Consider the following 26,722-nt stretch of genomic DNA (forward strand, 5'->3'; position numbering starts at 1 on the left):
GGTGGTCATACGCTGTTGCACCTGTCAATCAAGGCAAGCACCACCCCATAAAATCATATATCTACAAGTTATTTAGAGCCATTATAACAATATTAGGATGAATGGGTTCAGTCTTCTTCCTCCTGCAGTTGGAGATGGAGCATGTGCAGTCAGTTAAAGAAGACACAGCTCGCTCTCCACTGCAGATTATAGACCTGCCTAGTTTTGTTTTAAGGCCTCCCGTCCCGTGTGTCTGCACCAGACAGATCGCTGTCCAGTGCATCTTCGTCTGGCAGCTAGACGTCTGGAGGCTCTTTATCCATCTCTCTCTCGTCTTTCTTTGCATTCCTTTGTTTTGGAAGCTAGATATTACGCGAAACACGTCATGGGAAGACACGAGAAAAGAGCCAGGGTGAACCAGAGGGAAGAGGGGGGAAAGAAAAGAAGGAGGGGGTGGAGGGTGGGGGGGGAGAAGGCACCGGCATAATGTGGAACACCTGTGTAAGGTGATCGCTGCCGCTCAGGCATCAGTGCAAAGAGGAGGAGGAGGAGGAGGAGGGAGAGAAAACACAGTGAGACCAGCCTTTACCACATTCATTACAGAGCCTGTCTGAGGGTCTCTTGCAGTGAAGTGGAAACAGTGATGGAGAGAAGGGAAGGCTAATGAAGGTGAGAAGAAGGCAAGAGATGATAAGAGCAGAAAAACAAATCTACATGTGTGTGTATGTGTGTGTGTGAGCAGACGAGAAAAAAAACAAAAAAAAAAACACAGCGAGCGGAGAATCGCTCTGAGGTTTACACACTTTAGTCTCCCTCCCAAATCTAAATGTCATGTCACACTCAAGAGCTCTCAGCTCAGCTTGGATTTCATGAATGAATCATTGGCGCGCACGCTCAGCAAAGCAGCGAACGCAGACAGACTTTTGGCAGACGTCTTTTTTTAAGGCCTGTTCCACGACCTGCAATCACCAAACCTTTCCTCATGTACTCACTAACATCCCAGAGATGATGACTTCCTTGAGGAAAATCTGAGATCTGTGAATTTATGCTGTTCACTGTGATGCACTGAAGATGTCATGTCCTCTCACTTTTCACAATTTCCCCCCGCTCATTCAATTCTCCTGTGTCTCTCAGTCCGTCTGGAGGAGGAAAGTACTGTCTTGGAGAGAGGAAACGCTACAGATCCTGTAACACCGACGTGAGTTTCTTCTCTTTTTTTTTTCTTTTTACCCTGCTCTGCTTGGTATTTAAAGAAACGTACACAACTACATGAGCCTGGTGTCCTCTGTGGATGTTTACTTTTCTCACTTAAACCTCTCTGACCATTGTTCATGTGCTTGTTAGGCTTTTTTTGCCCTGGGTGTTGTCTCTCAGGCTACATGCAGCCTACCCTACTTTACCAACCTGCAATATAATGCTGATAATTAAGCATCAAAGCTATTTTCACCATAGAAACAGAGAGCTAACATACTGCTGCAACTAAGGGTAGCAGGAAAAAACGTTGTTTGGCAGTATCGTATCAATAAACAGATGGCCGATATTGATCTTTTATCATGTGACTTGCAGATATGAATTTAAGTTTCTGGTACTTTTTATGTCTATCTTGGTCAGTCTGTCCCATTTTGCAAGAATACAAATGATTGAAGTCAGATAAACAGACTTTAATCTTATTAAATAAAATGGATGTTGACAAAGTTTAACTTCTGGGACATAATTTCTGGCAATAATGTAATAAATCACAGTGTTTCACAATGTTATTGCTAACCTCGGCATATAACAAAACGTTTAACATCACATCACAATTATCCCATTGTGACTTCAGTGTAATATCGTATCGTGGGACTGGACTGGGCCTCACAGCTCCGTGTTTCCCCCTGCAGAACATGTTCTGTTAGAAACGGCTTCACAGTGAACACAGTGAAATGTGCGAGCAGCGTCGCGGCGCCTCTCAGCTGTCCGACGTGCTTTCTTCCTGGAACGTGGGACAGACGATGATAAAAATGCACAGGCTGCGAATCAATATCCCCCCGGTGACTCTGGGGGTTGATTCGTCTTTGTGCCTTCACTTTATAGTTCATATATTGTTTGTGACATTTCACTCGAGTCGACGGTGATGATCGTTTCAGAGTGTATTTCATGAAAAGCAATTCGCAGACCTTTTTTTTTTTTTTTTTTCTTCTTCTGAGGTCTGGAGCAATGCTTTAAACAAATATTTAACATGGCTGCAAGTCGAGATCTCTGTTCAACTATTTCTAGGTGGCCGTTTTTTCACAAGGTGAAAATTGAAATAGTTAGGGCCCTGGTGGACATTTAACCGCAAGTCTTAAAAATAACAGCTGAGAGCAAGCACTGAGTGTTTTCTTTGGAAAACAAACAACACCCCTAACCGCTATTTCATCACACTGACCACACCTTGTCCAGGGAAATGTGTGTGTGCTTGTGTATGTGTGTGTGTGTGTGTCTGTGAGAGAGAGAGAGAGAGCACCAGATGTAGATACAATGACACATATTCTGTCTTGCACACACACACACACACAGATAGATTGATGTTTATATCCCAGCTGTTTTTACACTGATCATTGGTCTGATATTTTCTAATGGTGCCGCCCTCCCTTCCTCTTCACTGCTACTACATTTTGCCCTGTGGAAAGTTTCTTTATAGGAAAAGTCTGCTACCATTATCATAAAGGTTTACGTCAAGATGCCGTCTTCTGATTGGCTGAAAGCCCATTTGACACATAACTCAGAACTCAGAACTATTATGACTATTATAACGTATTCTACTTCTGTAAGTTTAACAAAGACTACAGTAGTTCGTCATTGTGATTACTTCTTCAGATATTTGGTGATAAACCAAAGTAGTTTCCAAATTAGAATAATTCACACCCTGATCATGATGCTAGTTAAAGCTTCACACAATAAAGATAATCAATAAACTATCTAAGCATTGACCTGCTGGTGGCACAAGAGGAAAAATCAGACTATAACCAGATTCATTGAGATTCATCCTCTGGGTGCCATGAACGTCTCGACCAAATTTCATGCCAATACATCCAATAGTCTGCACCAGAGGGTGAGGTAAAGTTCTTATTATTAAGAAAAAGATGAAGGCAGTAGTAGAGAGGGAGTATGCACCATATCAATAATAATCTGTATTGCTGATGAGTCAATCAAATAATCAGAAATCAAATTTTTATAAATCTATTAATCTTGAGTCGGTCATGACTCATGGAGAAGAAACACCACATTATACTTTGGTTCCAGCTGTTCAAATGTGAAAACTTACTGCTTTTCTTTTTTTTTTTTCTTCTTGGACGAATGTTTCAAAGACATTTTTACATTTTATTGATCAAAAAGTAATCAATAGGTTAACTGAAAATGAAAACACTTCTCACTTGCAGCCCCCCCTCTAATGTGATCTTATGAGTTTTTTCTTTCTGCCGTTAAACACGTGTTCGCACATGTAAATCTCATTTGAGCCTTTGTTGTCATTTCAACACACACTTGTAATAATATTATTTTGTCTCTTCTGACTCAATCTGCATGTTTGATGTGCAGGTTTTAAAGCTGCCATATTGGCAAAACGCTCGAGTGGTAATGAAAGTGGCTCGGCCTCCCTGTGGTCCGATCCAACGTGGAACGCTTTCAGCATGTGAAATACAGCTTTGACCTAAGAGCTTTTATTTGTCCTGGGGGAGAGTGTTTTGGGGGTTTCTAAGGACCTTTTCACACCAATAAAGTGCTTCTTTCCACTTTTTACCTCCTCGTACTGGAGCAACATCCACACAGCCGAGTCCCATCCCAGATAAGTCCAGAGCCAGAGCCAGATTCAGGTCCGCACCAGCCTGTGCTGCTGCTGCTGCTGCTGCTGCTGCTGCACTGCGCTGGCTGCAATGGGCTCCTGCCGATCCTCTCTGGCTCAGTTTATGTTTCTAATTACCCGGCCAAAGAAATGCTTCATTATCCATCATAAATCCACACATGAAAACAAAGCAATCTCTCCAGATGCAAAACACACTGGTCTCAATTAGGAATTCCAAGAAACAAGTCTGTTTTAGTGTCTGAAAATAAAATGTGACATTTCAGACAGACTTTGTCCAGTTCTTAATAATGATGTTGTCTGTGCAAATAAAAACTTCCCAGAATAAAGAAAAAGTCTCTGCAGATAATTCACTTATACAAAATGGTAACAGCATGCTAGCCTGCATCACCACTGCATTTTAAAAGACTATAGATAAGTGCACTTGCGAGGTTTAGCTGCTTTAACACAAATCACATTTCCCTGTTGTTTTGAGCCATTTGTTTCATTTTCTTTCACTGATTTCTGTGTGATAATAAAAATCAATCAGCTCTTTCAGCTTTGTAATCCATCACACCCAACATCCAGTCAGCAAAAAGCTGCTGCATTTCTTTGCACTGCAGCAATGACGCAAAGGAAGCTTGTTTTTTTCTTTTTGACCCCTTACTTTTTTGATAAGAAAACATTTTTTATGACAGTAACAGCAAAAGAAGACAACATTTTAACTGCTGTGGCACAAAAACATAACTCTCAACTCTTTTTCTTTTACCCATTTTGCAGGCTTGCCCTGCAGGATCTCGAGACTTTCGAGAGAAGCAGTGTGCCGATTTCGACAGCATGCCTTTCCGTGGGAAATACTACAACTGGAAGCCGTACACTGGTGGTGAGTTCAAGATGGAAACTTGTAAATCAACCAATGCATTTGTTTGAAGCTGAACTAAATCAAGTTTGCACCATTAAAATCTGAACAGCACATTGACATCAGTAATGTGCGAATTGATTCCCAGGAAAAAAAAAGTCTAGCACCGGTCCGTGACTAATCTGGCTGGTTCCAGATCAGGTTCATATTATTTAAATTATAGCAGAAACTATGATCAAATAATTTACTGTAGGTGTGAATCTGTATCTTAAACTTATAGCTGTATTTTTTCTCCATAATGCACTCTAAAGGACTCACTATGCTAACTTAACAGAAGCTTTTTAGCTAACATGTCTGACCTTGTTAAATAGGCTACGTAACATCTTGAAGTACGGTGTGCATTGTAATTTAAAAGGACTGGGAACTATCCAATTATGCTAATCTAATAAAAGTTTATTTAGCTAATTGTAACCGCAGACCTTATTTAGCATAAAAGTTTAGCTATGTAATAGTTAGGCTATGTAATTTTTCTACAGTGTGATTTTTAAATCTTCATCATCATTTTTAAAAACTGTCAGGTCGATATTTACACCACATTTCTCATTTACTGTTTTACTTTTCAGCTCGTATGCTACAGAGCTAAAGTTAGCTTCTTCCAGTTAGCATCTCAACTGTTGAATACAGTTGAGATGGAGTCGACCTGTAGTGTTGAACACTTAAAAAAAAAAAGTAATTAGTTGGCTTTCCCCAAAAAGTAACTGAGTTACCACATAGTAACTAGGCTAATTACCAGGAAAAGTTACATATCCCTAACCCCGTTTATGGATGTATTTCAGATTAAACGGCTTTTTCTGACTAGTTAATGGACTGAAAAACTTTTATTTACACTTAAACGGGTGTATTATTTGTGATGGGACTTCTTGAGTCAATATGTTGAGGCGCATTTTATCAGTAACCGTAACGACGTTGTAACGGGGGAAACCAACTTTTTAAAATTACTGGTTACTGAAAAAAAAAGTAGCGCCGTTACCAATGCTGTCATCATTAGAGGTCAGTGGGTGTAAATATTAATCTACGGCTATAACCTCTTCCTCTATTACTTTCTGTTGTGCAACTAGCTTTAATCTGGTGATGTGTGCATGAATAGACAAACTGAAGAAACACCACTGCTACAAGTTTGAAGCTCTTGCTCCAAAATATTCCAAACATCCAAACTCTCATACTGTAGTGTTTTTCAGTGCCGAGTTGTAAAAACTTTGCTGTCATCGTTTTTTCTTTTTTTTTTGCGTCACAAATGACAGCCTGCAGGCCGGCCGCCCCTCGGTGTAGTTAACGCTGACAGTGGAAAGGTCTCTTTGATGAGTAAAGGATTCCTCAGATTCCTGTGCACTTGTGTTAGCGTTCGAAGACGAAGACGAAGACAAAGACGAAGAAGAAGACGAAGAAGAAGACCCCCGATCAGCTTCTGGCTGGTCGACCTGCTGCTTCTGGTCTAGGCCTGGAAGATTTTTTACATTTTGGACAGATGTCCTGACACAGCTCATGTCAAGAATCTCCCAGGAGAAGGAGTGGAGCTCATTCTTTGGTCTATTCTGGATCAGCACTTATCTGACCGAGCCAGAATGAGTGGAAATGCTATTGTACTATCACAGATATTGGCAGGAGTTTAGGAGTGAGGGCCTCGTGTCCTCCCCCCCCTCCCCTCCTCCCTCCTCTTCCCTCCCCTCCCTCTTCTCCTGCTCCGAGCTCTCCCCTTAGTGTCTGCAGATCATGGAAAATATCCACTTAACTAAAAACACAAATAGCTCAAAGAAAAAGAAAAAAAAAAAAAGTGATAAGAGTTTGAAGCATGTAAACACAGCTTTTATTTTATTTTCGGAGATGGAAGAGCTTAAGTTACACCTCCTTTATCACACCGGCCCTGTTTTGTCAAATCCATCACCTCCTGACTCTTAGCGGCGCTCTGCGGTGCTGGGAGCTGTCATGTAAAGAAACAGCGGATAACCTGCCAGCGTTGTCTCTGATGCTGTCAGCTTTCTACGGCGACGTCATGCTCCGGGGTTTTTTAGATCTGAGCTGCGCTGACTTACTCCCCCCACCACCACCTCCCCACCTCCACCACCTCCTCCCCACATGATTATTATTGTCAACAAGTCGAGAGGAGATTTCAGAGCTGGCTGCGAGTCCTGGAACAACACTGGAGTGTTTGCTGGTCTCCATGTATTGTTATAGGGGTGTATTATTAGGTCATGTTGTCTGTTTTGTGTGTGTGTGCTGGCTGTACTAGTGCAGATAACTGTGAGCTCTGTCTGTCTGTGTGTGTGTGTGTGTGTGTGTACCAGGTGGTGTTAAGCCCTGCGCTCTGAACTGCTTGGCAGAGGGTTACAACTTCTACACAGAGCGCTCTCCTGCCGTCATCGATGGCACCCGGTGTCAGGCCGACTCTCTGGACATCTGCATCAATGGAGAGTGTAAGGTAAGGCAGCGGTGCATTGTCGTAATATGGTCCTTTAAAAAAGCCTGAGAAGTTGTGTTTTTCACATATTTCTGTGTGATTCTCTTATACCAAAGTCTAAGATAATAGTTTTTTTTTTATATATTTATGTTTAATATAACTTGCAGCTGCCAGCTATCCGTAACTATTCCCTTGTTTGAGCCTCTCAGTTGAGATAATTTCCACTTTTCTTTGTTTTTCTATGATGGTAAACTGAACTAGTTTGAACAAAACAACATTTTTGAAGGTTTTTGGTTTTAAGAAATTGTAACAAGAGCCGACGACTAAACAGAACTTAGCTGTGCTCCCTAATATAGTGTTTAGATAATGTGGCTAAACTGTTAGCTTGCCTACAACCTGTGTGAAAGCTTGTGTTTCTTGGCCCTTTAGTCTGTTGTTCAGTGTTATCATCATATCTGATATCTAGTAATAAACACTGGCGCTTTCAATTGCCTTGCTCATGGTCTTCCTGAGTGGGAAGTTATTATAAGGCCGTTTTCACATTCAGGTCACATGATGACAACAGAGCAAACTGTCCAATGAGGAAGCCTTTGAGATGTGGTTGAAAGCCCCTGAGGCAAATTGTACTTTTCTTCACCAGGTGAAGCTGATATAACTTTTATCGTATTAATTATGATTGAAAGCTAATTCTCTCTTCATATACTAATTCATATACTCAACATATTAAATATGCATGAACAAAAGCCAGTGAAAACACATCATAGATCATACTGTAAGGACTTCTTTCCAGACATAATTAAGTGATCAGTCCTGTGTAATGAAGGCAAATCCCTATGAAATGACAGACTGATGCAGTAACTGGCACCGTGCCAAACTGAACCCAGTATTAGGATCAATTTGGATGTCAGATACAATAAAAAATAGATAAGAAAATATGCATCCCCTGCCCTGAAATTTGAAAATTGTTTGTGACAGATATTTTGTCAGTGACATTTTAGCTCCACACGAGTTTCCTCGGCCTCGGTGCCCCGTAAACACGAGCGCTCACAGAACCGCGTCCATTCTCCAGTGAAGAACAATTGGACCTTTGAGCCTCTGATTGTGGCAGATTGTGATCGAATGACTGGCATCGCTCTGTCTGTGACTCTTATCAGGGCGGTGCAGGCTCAACCAGGATTGTTTTGTGATAAATAAAACACAAAAATCATTGTTTTGATTGAATAATGATTTATATATATTTGAAAAGGCTGATTTAATAACAAGGCAAAATAACATTTTATTGAAAGGAGTTGGCAGTTGGTGCCGTCTCTATTTTCCTGAGCATAAATCACTTTGTATAGTTAGCGTGTGTGTGTGTGTATATGTGTGTGTTTGTGTGGAGATGAGGGTTTTTGTGTATTGTGAGATGCAGCTGAAATAACTTTTTGGTTCCTCGCTTTAAGTATTTGCTTTGACTTCCACCTGACCGTACAATTTGATTCCTGTTTGGCATGAAAATGTTGTGTCTGTGCCCACAACATTACTCTGATTCTAATATAAAAACACAACATGGTGTGTGTTTTAATGGGAAGAGAGCGCTAAGAGGTGGAATATTCTCCACCAAAGGAGCATTACAGGTTTATTTCCAGTCTGAGCAGCACGTTGTTTTATTTCAGAGGCTGGCGCTCTGGGTTCGCTGCCACACCATGATAAATCTCTGGAACACTGTCTGCTTGGAAAGACGTCAGAAACACTCAAAACTGCTATGTTGTGCACATGTGCCGAAGACGGGGAGAGAGAGAGAAGGGAGAGAGAGAGAGATAGATAGAGGCGGGGAGGTTCAGAGGAGGAGAGGACGTGTGGGTGACAACAGTAATCACAGTTGTATTGTCACACAGTATTGAGGTGATAAAGTTGTTATCAGACAGTTCAGACAGGAGCTGTGTCTGTATATCTACTGTACACGACACTCCTTTGCTGCCATTTCACTCAGATTCAATGCTCTGCACAGTGTAGAACTGCAACTAATGAGGATCAATTGATTAATTACTCATATCAGAGCTTTTAATTTTGTCCAAGGAGAAACTCACATAAACATTTTGTCCTGTTTCTCAGGAAATAGCTTCAATAATTTATGATTTATCATAATATTTGGAGAAACTAATTGTGGCAGCTCTAGTAAGTGTAAGATATGGTTGCCTATGTATTACATCGGATATGTAGATAGTTGTGAATCCATCTAATCCATATTATATAGAGCTATGAAGGAGTGGAATACCCTTCTGAATTATGTTATACAACAAAGAAACATGGTTAGTTTTCAAATGAAACTAAGAGATTATTATTTGGATTATAATTTTGACCATTAGTGTAAATCTGTAAATTGGGTCATGGCATCCTCACTCAATGTAGGAGCTGGTACTGTAATGTTATGTTTGGTGTTCGTCTTGGATGTTTTGTTTGTGTGTGTATAGTGTCTTCTGTATGTATTTTTGTTTTTATGTATTGACGTTTGCAGAGTCGTTTGTATTTGTCACTTATGAAAATGAAAAGACCCCAGGAAGAAAAGCTGCTGCCTCGCAAAAGCTAATGGGGATCTTAAATAAACCAAACCAAACCATCCATCCAATGTAGAGAGTGTTTGGTAAAACCAAGACAGGTCGGCTGTCAATCACAGGGCCGACATATGACGTATAGAAACAAATGCACACACTCACATTCACACACTTTTAGGCAATTTAATCGCCATCAGTCAGCGCTAACTGCTAATCCCAGCTGGCAATTACAAGTTTAACTCCTGCACTCAGTAATGCACATAGATAAACATGTTGTAATTTTGATGTAAAATGCACTAATTCATCCAAGTGAGCATAAATTTAAAGCCGCAGGCGAGTGAGTTCATGTTGCAAATGCTTTAATGAAGAAAAAAACCAAAAACACAGATCTGGGATGTGATGATTAAGACGATCTTGCCTTCAGTAAAAAATCTACCGAATACCTCTGTGTAAACATGACCAATCAGGCAGTGATGAAGCAATCACTACAAATTGAGCACAGATAAAGATTTAATGATCTCCATACGGCCTCCATATTGAAACGTATTTGCAGCCAGCGATTTTTATATCTGTTGCACTGGCTTGTTAAAACATCTCAAGTCAATCATTTTTTATGGCGAGCAATTATAGTTTTAAGTTTTAGTATCAGTGGAGTTGTGTTAAAGGATTTGTCTGACGTGACGTCTTTTCATGGGGCTTCATTAAGACGCTGATCCAGTTTCCAGTTTTCAATTAAAACATTCCACGTTTTCTTTCCCCCCCCTCAAGCACGTGGGCTGTGACAACATCCTGGGATCTGACGCCAAAGAAGATCGATGCCGCGTGTGCGGAGGCGACGGCAGCACCTGCGAGGCCACCGAGGGACTCTTCAACGAGTCTCTACCCAGAGGAGGTAAAGAAAAAACAAAAAAACACGTCAGCTGTGTTTTTTTTTTGGGAGGGGAACGAGAGGCTTAGGTGGCTTTCCATCAGATCTCCTCTGATGTGTTTTACAGCAGCTTTCAGGCCTCTTTGATTCACTTGGTGTGAAGCGGAGCGTGTGTTTTGGTTTGATGACCACATGTGACAAACTTCGAGTCACCGGAGATGACCGTGAAGAAAACAACATAACTCACTGTCCTTTTTGGCAAAAGTAGCTTTTTGTCCAAAATCCAACACATCCCTGAAGCCAGGAAGATAATCTTTCATGGAAATGTGCCTCTTTCACCTTTGTCACTCACCGACAAGAGCATATGTTTTTGGCTGTTTAGAATTATGTTGTCAGAATATGGATCAAAACATAATATTTTTCCCATTAATTACATCATGGAGTGAAGAAATCAGGCGTAGAGATAGGGGGCTTGGCGTTGGGCTGTAGCCTGAAGTCGTCTATAGAGACAAGGAGAGAGAAAACATATTTCTCCTTCTATGGTATGGCAAGTAAACCATCTAAAAATACAGTGTGTGCATGTGTGTCTGGAAAAAAAAAAAAAGGAGGGGATTGTGTTGTCCTCCCGCTTTGTCCTTTTTCGGCAATTTGGGGTTTATTCTATAGGTGCTCCTTCTACCTTACATGATGTGTAACTTTCTGTCTCCTCTGTGATGTGAAATACGTCTGGATTGGAGAGAGAGGGTTGGGTAACGGTGGGGGTTGGGGTGGGGGTGGTGTTTGACGGGAAGAAATACCCCTTTACTGATGAGTGTCCCTGTCTTCCAGGCTACATGGAGGTGGTTCAGATCCCAAAAGGATCAGTTCACATCGAGATTAAAGAAGTTGCCATGTCCAAGAATTATATCGGTGAGTGACGGCGGCCCTGGAACGACTGAGTCACCATGATAATTAGACTAAAATGCACTGTTGTGGTTTTTTTTTCTTTCTTTCTTTTTCTTTTTTTTGCTTCTTATTATTAACCACGGCACTGACGCTGGTGCTGCAGGGATGTCAGTGTTTGTCTGTCCAGCCCCCTTGAAATATCTGTTCGATTTATTGTGTATACACATGCATGGTCTCCTGACTTTTATGATCCCACGACCTTTCATCTAGAGACACAAAATTTTTGTTTTTGGTAGGTTCTTAGTTCACAGACTACTGTCCCAGAGGATGAACCATAATAATAATAACATTTGGGATCCTGTAGTTTTTCCTCTTGCACCACCATGACGATAACATTAGAGTTTTTGAACAAAACATATGTACTGTACAGTTATTTCTGGAGATTCATGGTCCCCACAGGATGAACCACAACGACTTCTTCACCTTCTAACATTTCTTCTATTGCCACCTTACTGAAACTTGCATCAGATCCAAATGTGCAGATCTTTTTTTGTACACTTATTTGTCGTTTTCCGGCACCTTGGCATACACTGGTCGTAAGTTTATAGTTTTTTTTAAAGTAAATATCTCAACAACTATAAGATGGATCATAATGAAATGTTGATACAAATATTCATGGTTCCCAGATGATAAACCCTAATGGTTTAAGTGATTCCCTGACGTGTCCTCTAGCACCACAAACAGGTCAAATATATTACCGGTAATATCTAGATGTCTGCACCAATCAAACTCCTGGATGGATTGAAGTTAAGTGGTGCAACATCATTTATGTTCCCCAGAGGATGAATCCTAATGACACTGTTCCTTTCAATACTCATTCACTTATTCATTTTTATGGTTGATGAGCTGAAGTTAGCAGCGAGCGCCAGTGAACACCACTGTGTCTCTGCACAGCACAGCTCCGCGGAGCTCCAGCGAGCTGCATGTCTGCGGGCGGTTTATCTTGTTTCATTATCTATCCATCAGTCTCAGCAGACCCTGTAATTCAGTGCAGTGTTATGAATTGGCAATTTGTGACATGAGGCTGTTTCATATTATGTGTTCTGTTCTGTCAACCACATATCCAGGGATTTCCTTGTGCCTTTGTCAAGAGCAAATTAGAAGGTGCCATCATTTAATCTCCAATGTGAAGCTATGAAACATTGTGTTTTTTGAGGGTTTAAAAAAAAAAAAAGCCCTCTGTGGATCTGTGCATGTGTGTGATAGTCGTCTTGGCACCGAACTCATCCGTTCTATTCCAGACTAAACAAAAACTGTTTGCACCACTGGCAGCGTCAGAACCATAACAATCAAACAACCGGATTCAATTAAGCCAGTTCTGTGTCTTTTCATTAACTAGAGAAAGACATGTGACAGTGTGTTGAATTTATAGCGGATGGTGTTGATGGAGGGCTTAAGTTACACTTTGAACCGGAGAGCTGCATCAGATTTATAGGGCCTTGGTGACAGCTGCCTGGTCCACCAGGATTATGGAGGATATGATGTCTATATATCAAAGTTTAAAGAGTGCAATTTTGGCTGTTGTGTCGGGGCTAGATTTTTCCCTTCCAAGCAATTTGTAACTTTGTTATGAATTTCATGTGTGACCCCAGTGATAAAGATAATATTTTGCTTTTGTAGCATTGTCTGGGTCTTTCCTATTTAGGTCAGCAAAGTTTGCATTTAAAAAAAAAAAAAAAAGTCTTATTAAAGCAAAAACTTAGTGAGATAATTCAAAAATAGTGCTTGTGAAGACTTGTGTAAACTGCACTGCTCGTAATAACAAAGTCACCGTGCTCGCAGCGGGAGCGCCAGATGTGCAGGGAATGAATTTATTGAGAAGAGGATTGTGGTGCGTTATAGTCGAGTAAACTGTTGTTCATCTAATCTGCGTAAATACAGCAGAGGGGAATCTGGAGAAGCGCGAGCCAGGGAGACAGAATAGCCAGCGGTTCGGATCATTTCTCCTCAATTTGGCCCCATTTCAACGCAGAGAAAGTGGATATTTTCAGATCTGTTGTGCTTGGAGACCAACTTTTGTTTTGACAACCAGACAGAGTGGTATTCACGAGGTTCGTCCAGGCTTTCACCTGAGGAGTGTTTTCTTTCTCTTCCCAAATTAGACGTATGTACGTGTTGCTGCACGTGACTCGTCTCCACTCTTCACGGTGTGTTTCTGCTCAAGTCTGTCAGGGGTCAGGTGGTGGTGGTGGTGATGATGATGATGATGATGAAGACAAATGACGCCAAATGATTGTCTCCACCTGCTGTCTCAGTCAGCTACCGTTTCCTGCTGTTGTCTGCTTCTGGTTTGCGGTTTTTCTCTAAGAGTATTTCTCTCTCTCTCTCTCTCTGTCTCTCTGTGTCTCTGTGATGTCGCAGCGCTGAAGTCTGAAGAGGACGACTACTACATCAACGGAGCGTGGACCATCGACTGGCCCAGGAAGTTCGACATCGCGGGCACGACCTTCCACTACAAGAGACCGGCCGACGAACCCGAGTCGTTAGAGGCGCTGGGAGCGACCACGGAAAACCTGGTTGTCATGGTAATACAACATCGCAGTGTCCCTCAACATAGAGACAACATAATCTAATGTTTACACAAATTAATTATCACAACTTTGCCTCTTACAAATCACATCAGTTTGCCGTCACAGAAACACTAAAACACCCCTGAAAATGTTTTGTCAGGAACTAAACAGGGTCAAATTGACCCAGAGTCTCTGTCAGTGATCTGATTCATGACGCTGAATGTTTTTATCAGGTTTTTTTCAAAATATATTCTTTTTATATTTCATTTTCCTTCCTCAGTGCAGCAGATTTCTAGGATCGGTGATTGGATGTTTGCAGTTGTGGTGCTTTCTGATAGGCAAACAAAGTAGGGCACAATAATAATGACAACAGCACGTTAATGCAAACACCTCAACCTTTTCTTTTTTTAAAGATGTGCAATTAATGTGCCCGACTCTGACCTGACCCGTTAATCAGGTCACAGTCGAAAACCAAACAGTAACCATGGTGCCGTCATGCTTGTGCCTGAGCATATTGCAAAGCAGCCTTTGAGGGTTTGTGATAATATTTGGTTCATGTATAATTCTATATTCTATTCTTATCGTTGCATTTGCATAAAGCAAGCATACATTTAAAAAAAAAATCCCTTTTGATCAGGAAAAGAATGAAACTTTCAGCTCCAATTTGCTGTGAGAGACAAACAAAGTGTCGATCAGTTCACACAAACATGGCTCTACCAACGAGCAATATCTTCACACGCTACCTTTCAATTTTTTATTTGATTTTGGACTTTGATCAAAGTTGTATTTTTAAACTTCAGGCTCATTTGTTGTATCAATTATTGAGCTGTTAAGAGTCTTTCACTAACCAGAAGGTCAGCGGTTCGATGCCTCTCCAGTCCACAAGTGTCCTTGAGCAAGATACTGAGCTCACACTTGCCCCGATGTGTCATTGTTGTGTGTGAATGTGTGAATGGTGAGCTATCAAGCTCTGTAGCTACAGAAGCGTTGAATGAATGTATGTGATTGGGTGAATATGACAGTGGTAGAGAGTAGAAAAGCGTTACCTAAGTCCATTTACCATTTACCTACAGTAACAGTATCATTGTCTATGCAGGAAGTCAGTAGGACTTACCTGAACTGGCCCCGCCCGCTCTGCAGCTCCGTGTTGACGTGTTTCTGGGAGTTCGTGTTGTCGGTCTGTGTCCGTCCCACTGAAACCCAAACATCTGGGCGCTGACCTCAGATGACCCTCAGCCAGTGGTTTGGGGTTGAAAACTATTTCTATGAAGATATTGAGAGTAAAATGTTTTGGCTGAGTGGAAACATAATGTCCTTTGATTTATTGAGTGTTTATGTCATTGTATGGGGGAGTCTGCGCGTGCACGTTACATACCAGTCATGCACTTCTTTGTTTTATTTTGTTTTTTTTAATGCTGTTCTGCACATGATTGTCTGTTATGTGAGGCAACTGTACAGTTCCTTGCCATAATATCCAGTGGTTTCTGCCTTGACATGAATGTTGAACATACCAGACCACACAGCACCACTGGAATAAAAAAAAAAAAGCGACCGGCCACTCGACCACTAGCCATTTCTCTGCGGCTTGCAAAGCTTTGCCGAACTTCCTCAGTCTCTGCCTCCAGCAGACGGATATAAACCCACCCGGGGCTTCACTGATCTGGACTCCTCAGGCTGCATTTAAAGTTCCTGTGATCGCTGTGTTCATGTTAACAATGGATCACATTACTATGTGTAACGTGAAAGACTCCAGCTCCACAGAGATGTTTAGCATAACTCATTGTTTTTTTGGGGTTTTCAAACAGATATTTCTCTAAAGGAGCTGGTGGAGACAAAAATGGAGCTAATAAGAGTGAATAAAGGACATATCTCTTAGATATATCAATTTTATAGGCTAATTATGAATAATATGTGTGTTTTTGGAGCCACACTACATATCTCTCTCCCTCCGTCCTCACCTGTGTTCTCCATTGTGCTCCTCCCTGCAGGTTCTCCTCCAGGAGCAGAACATGGGAATTCGCTACAAGTTCAACGTGCCCATCCAGCGCACAGGGAGCGGCGACAACGAGGTGGGCTTCTCCTGGCACCACCTGCCCTGGTCCGAATGCTCGGCTACCTGCGCTGGAGGTGAGTCGGTCGGCGCTGAGATCTGTTTCTCTTGTGGTTGTGTCACATTTTTCACCTCGTTTGACTTTTTTAAACACATTTTTTTCTGCATAAAAGCAGTTGCATGTCAACACAGGATCATTCCTGCTCTCCTGCAGTCAGGTGTCTGTCAGGTGCCAAATGCAAAAACACTCATTCATCATCTTTTTGCAAGCAGTTCTCATAATATACTGATTTTATTTTGAGCAGAGCAGCGTTAATCTGCCAGGTACGTGACATACAATATGTCTTTTCTCCCCCCCTGATAAACAATGATTTTCTAAAACTGTTGTGTAAGTTCACATTATCAATGTTTATTTTCTTATGGGAGAAGAGGAAACTTCGACCTTCTGCTGAGCTCCGGTGGCCAGTTTTTTTTTTGCCTTTTGAAAAAGAGCACTGAAGCATTTTGGTGTTGAATACCATAACACGCTGTGGGTGTTTAAATTCTTCTTGAGTATTTCTAACCTTCTCAAATATTTAATACTTCATATCTTCATATGTGTGTGTGTGTGTGTGTGTGTGTCATTCTGTAAATCTTCCCCAACCAATAATTCCACAAATGCTGAAGAGCAGTGTGTGGAAACCCAGTATCATAATTTGAGCTGGGTTTCCAAAATCATTACTTTATAGCCTGGAGATTCAGCCCTCTAATAAATTCAATATGTATATTTTCCATATTTTAGCCAGAGTAATGAATATGGTGTAATTTCTGTGAATGAGCTGCTCTGCATAGCTTCTGGTTTACCGAGCGGCTGCACACAGATACGGCCGCTTCTTCCAGAGCGCTTGTCCTACAAAGTCAAACATTCAAAATCTTGAAACCGCAGCGAAATGTTGACCATGGCCTCAAGAATGACTAAACCAAACCTTTTAGCCCAAAAGCAATGGGTTTCATGTAACAATAAATAGTGTTTCTTCCCAGTTGTCAAGCGTGGCCTGGACGGGTTTGTAATATTTTGTAAAAGCATGACTGAATAAGCATGTGGGTTTTTCTGAGGAAGGATTTCCAAGTCCGGAGCAGGAGTTCTGAAGCTCTGCCTTTTTAGATGGGGGAAGCACACACACGGTTCCTTTCCAGCGTCATAAACATGCCTTTGCATTGTTGATCCAAATGATCTAATTTGTGTCCACGGTGTGTCTCGGAGCCGCACGGAGCTTTAAATCAGAAAAATGTTATTTAATCATTCACCCATTCGATACAGCTAGCTCAGCTAATCATGGAGCGTTGTTTAATATATCACCACGCTAATAAAATCCATGAAAAACACCTTTTGACAGCCTTACAACTGAAACTCTTTTACCCCTGTATTTTACTTGAAGCACAGATGGGTAGACTTTCTATACTTCACACACACACACACACACATCCATATCTCATTACAGCTGCCAGACAAGTCTGCTGTGGGATATGTCCCACGAGGGTCCAAACAGACCCTTTCTGAGTTTGTATGGCACACACATACACACACACACACACACACACATGCACGCACGCACACAAAACACACGCACACACACACAGTGGGAGGTGTGACACCGATACGGTAGCCCTCACTCTCTCCATTAGAAGCCAAAGTAAAGAGCTCTCCTCTCTGTAAAAGTGATTTGCCAAGATATCCTGCAAAGAATCAGGAATTTACATGTCTGGATTTACTACAGACTGAAAGCGATACCATCTCCGCTCAAACACAGCGCTCGTCGACACGCCGTCCGGGCTTCCTCCATGTTTCTGCGGGGGTTTAATGTGCGAGATCAGCTGAGCTCTATGAAGCCTTATTGATCAGCTCCCCCCCTCCTCTCCCTCTCCTCTCCTCTCCTCTCCCCCTCTCTCCTCTCCCTCCCTCTCTGCAGGTTCCCAGAAGCAGGAGGTGGTGTGTAAGAGGCTGGACGACAACTCGGTGGTGCAGAACAGCTACTGTGACCCAGACAGCAAACCACCGGAGAACCAGAGGGACTGCAACACTGAGCCGTGTCCCCCAGAGTACGTCCTAGTATCACTCCACTCCCCCGTCGGCCTTTATTATAACTGTCACTTATCAGCGCGCTAACAAGCTCCAAAGAGCTCGTTTCGGTGCGAAGTCCACAAACGCCTCATTCACAATGATACCGAAGCGAGAAAAACAGCGGCTCGTCTCATTTTAAGGAGGATTTTTAGGATGATAAACGACTTAAATGATGAATAAATAAACTTTAACTGCCACCGGTTATTCCATCCATTAATCAGACTTTAGTTCAGACTGTGCTGCTCCTCCTAGGGCAAAATACTGAAGCTCAAATTGCCCCTGATGGCTGCTCCATTAGTGTATGAGTTGTGCATGGTCAATAAGACTAAAATAGTGCAGTTTATTTACCATTTTAAAGCATTAAAATGAAAGCAAACCAGTGAATATGGAGTCTGTAAAACCAAAACAATGAGCTCTAAGAAGCTAAAACGCTCCGTAGACCTGCAGGTGAGGGGAAACTGTGTCAGGTGATAACTCTCTGCAGGTTTGTCACCACCACCGACACCGACACCAACACCCTGCACGCTACCCGCAGACATCTGATCCATTGTTCATATAAAAAAATATTGAGTGTAGCAGCTTTAAGTTTAACGCCTTCAAAAGAAAAAGCCTCCATAAAAACGAGGCTGACTCGTGATATTAATTTGCCTTCAATGAGCCCTGGTTGTAAAAATGTGTTTGGAAGAAAATAATGAAATAAAACGGCAGTGATTTATAACGGCATATGTTAACTATTTTCAATGTTTGCCTCGTGCCAAAAATAAGAGCCCTGAAAATAACCACCTGTGTTTGATTGTTTTGGCCTCTCCGCTCGATCCTCCAGGGGTAATATACACGTATACAGGTGGAATATGAACTTGTGTTTGGTGGCCAAATGTCCGTAAACCCCCCGCGCCGTAGCTGGAAGCGTGTCCAGACCTACTTCAATCATGTCTGTTAAAAAAAAAAAGAAAAGAAAAAAAAAAGAGGGATTAAATGCATCACATTAATTAGTTTCAGACTCTTTGACAATTATTTGCGTATGAGAGCGAGCGTCCGTGTCTTTCGGCGACGTCCCGGCCAGAAAAACCCGATCGTATCGTAAATCTACTGTATAAGTGGTAATTTGTTTTCATACATTCAGTCTTGGGTTATTTGTTTTCACATCTGTATTCAGTGGACGCAGACCTGTGGTATCTCATTTGTTTTGATTAATACTTGAAGGCTTGTGGCAGAGTGTGTGTGTATGTGTGTATTTAGTTACAGCGCACACATGGCATTAGTGTGTGTGTGTGTGTGTGTGTGTGTGTGGGGGGGGGGAGGCAAACACCCCCCCCACACACACACACCCCCCCCCTCAGTCTGCAGCCCTGAGGAAAGGCCGACTAAAGGAGAGACCGTGTAAACACGATTGTTTTAGAATAGCCAGAGTTTTATGGGCTTGAGTAATGAAAGCTAACACAGATGTTTGAACACGTTGTTAATTCTGAATGCATTCTTCCAGATGATTCAAGGGGGAGGGGGGGGGGGGCGAACAACACTGGGTCTAATTCTTCTGGATTTGGTCCGGTCCAGCAGTGGACACTCAACAACGTGGTGGTCACCTGTCTGCCAGGTCACGTCCGAGCGTTTAGGTCCGAAACGATCAACAGGAAAACTTTTTTTTTTTTTTTTTGATTTTGATTAATTATCTCTGTCACTATTTAAGCGAAGAAAGTCAAACACTCTGGTTTCCCTATAATCTGAATATCTTTGGTCGACGCGACATTTAAAGACGTCACGTTGCACTCATCCTCTCTGCTGTTTGTCATTTCATAGACTAAACAATTAAAGCAACCAGTAAATGAGGTTCCTCTTTTTCTCTGCTAATAAAACGATGGCGTGACATTTCGTAAAAACACTCACACTGTGCACAGACATGAAAGCGGTGTTAGACTTCTCATCTAATTTTTGTCAAGACAGCAAACGGCTTTCCAGAAATATGGAAATTAAACCAGTCGGAGACCTCCGGGAGGGAAAACTAAAAACACCATCGGCGCCTTTTTTTCCATTTTATAATGTGCCGTGCTGTAGTGGTAGGTGTTGTTGACATAAAGTGGACCTGGGGCTTTTTTTCGGGGTCATCTGAGGATTTGGGGCCCTTTGTGGTGCCAGGTTGTGTCAGTAATGACTCCTGTTAGCGCCGTTTACCAAACGTTCAGGCTCTAATTTTTCTTCTTACGTCAAGAAAAATGTTTTTTTCTTTGAGAGAATTAATCAAAGTTCTCATAAGTTGAGCCATGTAAGAACTTCGCACAATTAAATTACTCAAAAGAAATTGAATTTAAATCATGAACTGTCGGATCAAAGAAGTAAAGTTTATAAATCTGATTCTCAGTCGTGTGAACATGTTTCAGTCTGGACTGAAAAAAACTGCCTTCATATATAATAATAAGGTGACTTATTGGATTTTGCCTGTGTCCTTCCAGGTGGTTTATTGGCGACTGGTCAGAGTGTGGGAAGACGTGCGACGGCGGGATGAGGACGAGGACGGTCCTGTGCATCAGGAAGATCGGCCCGGCTGAGGAGGAGACGCTGGAGGACACACACTGTCTGACCCACCGACCCATCGAACGCGAGTCCTGCAACAACCAGTCCTGCCCGCCCAAGTGGGTCACCCTGGACTGGTCCGAGGTACGACGACAATGACGATGACGATGACGATGATGATGATGTCCTGAAGCTGTTTTCTTTTGATGATCTTCTTCTTACTGGGAAGGGGAGGGAGTGGAGTTGTAGAACAAGGGGAATGATGTCCCACATACGTATGCACTTGCACTTTCCACTGCAATCCTGCATTTTTATTATTACCATGGGCTATTTATTGTCATTGTTTTTATTATTTATTATTTATTTTCTATGTACTAATTGTATGAACTGACCGGTTGCTGTTGAATGATGTTGTTTATTGTGCAGCTGAGAAATTGAATTTCCTTTGGGATAAATAAAGTATCTATCTATCTATCTATCTATCTATCTATCTATCTATCTATCTATCTATCTATCTATCTATCTATCTATCTATCTATCTATCTATCTATCTATCTATCTATCTATCTATCTATCTATCTATCTATCTATCTATCTATCTATCTATCTATCTACCCTACCTACCTACCTCTTACACCTCCTATTTTTCCTCTTTCTTTTTGCAGTGCACACCTAAATGTGGCCCCGGCTACAAGCACCGTATCGCCTTGTGTAAGAGCAGCGACCTGACCAAGACCTTCCCGCCCGCCCACTGCCCGAGCCTCAACAAACCTCCGGTCCGAATCCGCTGCAGCCTCGGGCGCTGTCCTCCTCCACGCTGGATCCCTGGCGAATGGGGACAGGTAGGAACGACACGACACAACGACACGACAGCACAACGACACAACGGCACCACTTGATCTCAGTGATCTCTCTCTCTCTCTTCCCCCCAAACAACAGAGAGCGCCGGTTAATCCTTTAAAAGGACAGCCACGATGTTTAAAAGACAAAAGATGCACAGATAGGTTCCATGTGTTGGTGAATGGTTAATATAATTTACACCTGCATGACATTCAGGCCTGTGATGTCAGTGTGTGTGTGTGTGTGTGTGTGTGTGTGTGGGTCCAAGTGCTCCAGCAGGCCTGGAGTGTGTGATCAGTGGCAGTAATATCCTCCTGGCTGTTTGAAGTTTATCTCTGCCTCGGCCCAGGCCTCTCTATCACTTCCAGGAACACGATTTAGAGGAAGGCCGAGGAGGAGGAGGAGGAGGAGGAGGAGGGGCACTCGCCGGGTTCACCCTGACATGACTTAGTGCGCTCAGCAACACTCTCTACAACACAGCTGACTCATGTTAGTGAGCGGACGCCAGAGAAACGTGCGTCACAGAAAGAAAAGCTGTATCCACAAAAAAAAAAAAAAAAGGACGGCTTGTTATTTTCGTGGCGTTTGTTAATAATTTGGTGTAAAAGTGGAATTTTTAAACACTTTGCTCTGATGTTTAGAGGAACGGCTCGACGCGGCGGAGGAAGGCTCGCTGATGTCACGGCATCTGCGTTGTCCAGAGAGGTCAGAGGTGAAAGGTCAAGCAGTCAGCAGTCAGCAGCAGCAGGCAGGTCTAGGTCAGACAGCTGTCCCTCGTTGCCGTTGTCGACGAACATCAGTAACGTAACGCTTTTACAGATCAATCAGAGGAGCCAATACGGGTTGTAAACAACGCAGAGTCGACTGATAACCTCGGCGCGTTTCGCTCCATCAAAGAGCGGGCTCCTCGCCACGCTGAGTCGGGGTTAATACCTCGTAGAGCAACAGCTGGAGTCGGCTCTTACGCAGCACTTTCTCATGCACTGCAGAGGTGTATGTGTGTGTGTGTGTTTCAGTGTGTTTCAGTGTGTGTGTGTGTGCATGTGCAGTCCTCTCTCCTCTCCCTCTGTCTTTTTTTGGCTGTAATTATAAGCTTCGGCCTCACAGCGACTCCGTCCCTCAGAGCGTCAGAAAAGAAGAAGAGGAGAGAGATAGAGAGAGAGAGAGAGAGAGAGAGATTGTAGCCAGCTACAGAACGAACGCCTGGTCTCCGGGGCCAAAAGGTCACCGGTTCAAATCCCACTTAAGTCACACCACTGACGTACACCATCTGTCATGGCTGGCAGCGGGCCCTAATAAAGACTCTCTAATTGGGAAGGGATGACATGCGGGCTCACTGATCTGAGGCGGCCACAGAGGATCAGTGGAGGTGACAGAAAGCCTGGTAGTTCTCTCGGACTCACATCACACACTCGAACATGGGCACACACACACACACACACAAATACACACACACATAGGCAGAGTGACGGCTGGCAGGTGTGTTATATCTCAGTGCTTCCAAAGTAGATTAATTTTGAAGATTTATTTGAGGCTTGTGTTTTGCCCGAGGTGTGTTGGCACCTTCCTGCGGGAGTTTTAACGGCCGCCCATAGAACCAACCTAAGCTTTTTATGTCGACTGGCACGCGGACAGAAGTCAGACACAGATCAGATATGCAGGTGCACATTTTGAGTTCGGCACACAACAACTTTTCCATGTTAAAAAAAACCCAAAACATTTTCTCACTTTTGCTATGTGGGTCAAATCGAATCAAGTTGAAGCTAAAAATGCTTTTGTGTTATTTATTATAAGTAAATAAAATGAAAATACAGGAAGGGAAAGAAAACTTGGCACGCAGACTGAAAAAGTTTGGGTGAACCTTAACGAGAAATTCACATTAAACAGATGACGGACTGAGACGTATTTTCAAAGACAGTTATTCTTTCCATCCTACAGACGCTATAAATAATGTCAATCCAATCATCAGTTGAAGGGTTTCCAGGTTTTAGCCACTTTCTAGTAATGGCCTTTTCTGCTCGCAGCGCTTAATAGATGTGGCCTTATTACTTCATCTGAGATGATTTACCCCCGTCTCCTTCAGTCATGTCTAGCTGGTTGCAGCTCAGCTCTTAGTCTGCGAGGAATTAGAGAGGAATTCCTGAGGAGAAACGAGAGGTTTCTCTTTTTCTCTCACACATACACAAAAAAGTGAGTCTCTCTCTTGTGTGCAGGGAGAGAAACTTGCCTTGGTTACCTCCGAGCTGGGAAACACAGTCAGGGGACGGTGACTCTGGCTGATTGGTTTGCGTGATTGGATCAAATCGTGTGATGTATGTGCAGGAATTACTCCAAAAGTGGGGCTGAATGTGATGTCAGAGAAAAAGATGGTCCTCATTTACCTTTGCCACAGTTCAACTGGAGAAAGACGCCTGACGCCTGACGTTTTCTGTTACAGTGCTCGGCGCAGTGCGGCCTGGGTCAGCAGATGAGGACGGTCCAGTGTCTGTCGTACACCGGGCAGCCGTCGAACGAGTGCGCAGAGTCCCTCCGGCCCACCAACATGCAGCAGTGCGAGAGCAAGTGCGACGCCACCCCCATCTCCAACGGCGACGGTAAGACGAGTCCCACCGCCCCGACCCGCCGTCGGCTCTCTGGCTCGATGAGTCGTCTGCTCGCGGTTGTCATCACGCTCCAGAGGGAAAATGTGTTCAAACCCGCAGAGGCAGATGGTTTTGTGTGAATAACCTATTGTGCCGCATGTGCATTGCTTTCACACAAAGCCCCGAGTGAAAAGGTTATAAACTGTCTCTATCTTCATCTTCGCTGTTCTACTATGACCTAAACACGCTTGGATGACACACTCCTCTACACTTTGCCAGCTACATTAATCTTTCCAGTGAGGTTGGCTCCTGGTCAAAGCGAAACAGCTCGAGCCTCCATATACACTTACACATGATGGATGGCTATTCAGATGCATAGAGAAGGGCCTTTCGATTAGGCTGAATGGAAAACGTGAGCAGCGTTTACAGGCTGGCTAATGGGATTAGCTGTAGGCTAATTGTTCCTTTACGGACAGCAGTGAGGCAATGTCTCGTTTCATTTGGCTCTGTGGAGGCAGGGGCCAAAGCCTAATAAGGGAAGACACTCTGATCATGATAAGGCATTTAGAGCACTGGCTGTCCGGCATCCAGCAGGCAAGTTAGTGTGTGAGTGTGTCTGTGTGTGTGTGTGTGAGTGAGTGTATGAGTTTGCATCGTAGGGATGGCAGACAGCCCAGTTAGTGAACGAGGCCAGGATCTGTCTCAGTCTTAGCCTCTGTGTCCAAGTATAGTTGCAGTGTTTTACTCTGTCAGAGGCCCGAGGGAGATGCACCAGCCCCGAAGCAGCAGGTTAACCCTCTGCGTTTTTTTTTTTGCCTATGGGGTATTATCATTAAACATCTGCGTCACGCCGTTGAGCATCTCGCGATTTTCCCCCCCTAAAAAAATGCATACAGGATGAAGAAATATTCCATTTATTGGACAATAAAAAATATATATTCCCAAGTTCCAACTGTACGTCCTAATCAAGGAAGCGAAAAGACAAATGTTCTGGCTCCTTTTTTCATCAAATGCAAGTAAAAATGTTTTTGGTATTACTTTATATTAGAGTGAAACATCTGTACATACTGCAGAGTGTCTGTCAGTCTTGGAAAGTATTTAAGAAACTGAATTTAGTTTCCTCAGTAAAAAAAAAAAAAAAAAAAAAACTGTTGGCAGTAAAGTTAGTTATAAAATGTTTTCGTATCCGATTGCGGGCTGTCAAGAGTCATTACAAACCTATAAACTTAAATCTGTAGTTTTTGATGTGGATTGTGCTGCAGGAGGATGGAGGATGTTTAATTTATTCTGTGAAACTCAACGTGGTAACAGGTATAAAGAAGATTTAAAACACCAGGGAGTTGGGGCCTATGGCAGCGTCGGTGTCCTGATAAATAACACACATCAACAGTCACATATAACACAACAAAACAAGACCAGAAATAAAAGACAGAGATATTACTTGACTATAATAAACACTCACTTTCCAGCCTGCACAATAACAAAAAGAAAAGAAAGTTTCCCCCTCTCATTTGTGACAAAACATAAAAACAATTCATTTAAAACATATTAAAATGAACCTAAATCTCTTTTCTTCTTTCTCCAGAATGCAAAGATGTAAACAAAGTGGCGTACTGTCCGCTGGTGCTGAAGTTCAAGTTCTGCAGCCGGGCGTACTTCAGACAGATGTGCTGCAAGACCTGCCAGGGCCACTGACCTCTGGAGCACAAGAGCGAGACCCAGTGAGAAAGAAAGAAAGAGGGGAAGAGAAAGAGAGAGACAGAGTGAAAATGAAAATGAAAGAATGGCAAGGAAAAGATGGAGGGAGGCTGATACAGCAGCACTGAAAGAAGAAAACAGGGCAGACTGGAAACCCCAAACTCTGGACCAATGGACGATGGACAAAGAGATCTTCTGGTGAAGAAGAAAGGATTTCCCTGTTTGTCACATGTGTTGATCCTCCTGCCCTGCATCATGGTGGCATCCAAACCACTGCTCAGCTCATAACGCTGACACAAACTCTTTATTTTTTTCTGTTTATTTTTTATTTTAATTTTCACTTCTGTGAAGTGGAACTTGGAAGATTATTTGTTGGTGATGTTATTTTTATTATAATAATAATTATTGATATCATTGTTAGTCTTCCTCCGTGTTTGTTGTTTTTATGAATCCAAAGTGCTGGACACATCACTCACAGAGGATGTACACCCCGGAGACGGACAGACGGAGGGGAGGACTCCTCACCAGAGGAGGGAGGGTGGGTGGGTATACGGTAAGGGGGTGGGGGTGGGAGTTGAACGTGTCAAACTCCTGTCTTATGGACAACTGTGATGGTGCTATTGGCAGGAAGACTCTTGGCTTCGGTGCACTTTTTTCCCCCGCCCCTCATGTAAATACTATTATTTACAATTTACCGCTCAAATACGACAGAGAAACCCCATCAGTGTACTGTATATTTATTGTACAATTCCAAACAGAGCTGAGATATTGTCCTCTCATCATGTTTTTGTCAAGATAGTAGTCTACTGTCATGGAAGGGAATGTAATGTGATTGAACTTCAATGTCTCTGTGCTGGAATGAAAATATTACATACTGTAACATACGTTAAACCCTTATATACTGTAAGGATTTGTATATTATATATAGTGTTAATCCCGGACCAGAAAATATCACGTGGTTATAGGAGTTTTTTGTTTTGTTTTTTTTAGGTCA

General features: G+C 42.6%; 1 protein-coding gene across 2 annotated transcripts in view; it reads left to right on the top strand.

The window, feature by feature from the left end:
- The window catches only part of adamts6 (ADAM metallopeptidase with thrombospondin type 1 motif, 6), a 57,681-nt gene extending 31,914 nt beyond the window's left edge, over positions 1 to 25,767 (top strand). For both annotated transcript variants that reach the window (XM_085793105.1, XM_085793106.1), the window contains exons 13-24: positions 1,114 to 1,177; positions 4,559 to 4,661; positions 6,980 to 7,113; positions 10,395 to 10,518; positions 11,323 to 11,403; positions 13,801 to 13,964; positions 15,938 to 16,076; positions 17,949 to 18,078; positions 20,548 to 20,752; positions 21,274 to 21,450; positions 23,886 to 24,042; positions 25,616 to 25,767. In XM_085793105.1, coding sequence (XP_085649231.1) covers positions 1,114 to 1,177; positions 4,559 to 4,661; positions 6,980 to 7,113; positions 10,395 to 10,518; positions 11,323 to 11,403; positions 13,801 to 13,964; positions 15,938 to 16,076; positions 17,949 to 18,078; positions 20,548 to 20,752; positions 21,274 to 21,450; positions 23,886 to 24,042; positions 25,616 to 25,725 — 1,588 coding nt within the window. In that variant the 3' untranslated portion in view covers positions 25,726 to 25,767. The remainder of the gene's footprint in view (positions 1 to 1,113; positions 1,178 to 4,558; positions 4,662 to 6,979; positions 7,114 to 10,394; positions 10,519 to 11,322; positions 11,404 to 13,800; positions 13,965 to 15,937; positions 16,077 to 17,948; positions 18,079 to 20,547; positions 20,753 to 21,273; positions 21,451 to 23,885; positions 24,043 to 25,615) is intronic.
- Positions 25,768 to 26,722: the final 955 nt, after the last annotated feature.

Source organism: Trachurus japonicus, chromosome 12, assembly GCF_045865225.1.
Source record: "Trachurus japonicus isolate A0001 chromosome 12, Traja_1.0".
NCBI lineage: Eukaryota > Metazoa > Chordata > Actinopteri > Carangiformes > Carangidae > Trachurus > Trachurus japonicus.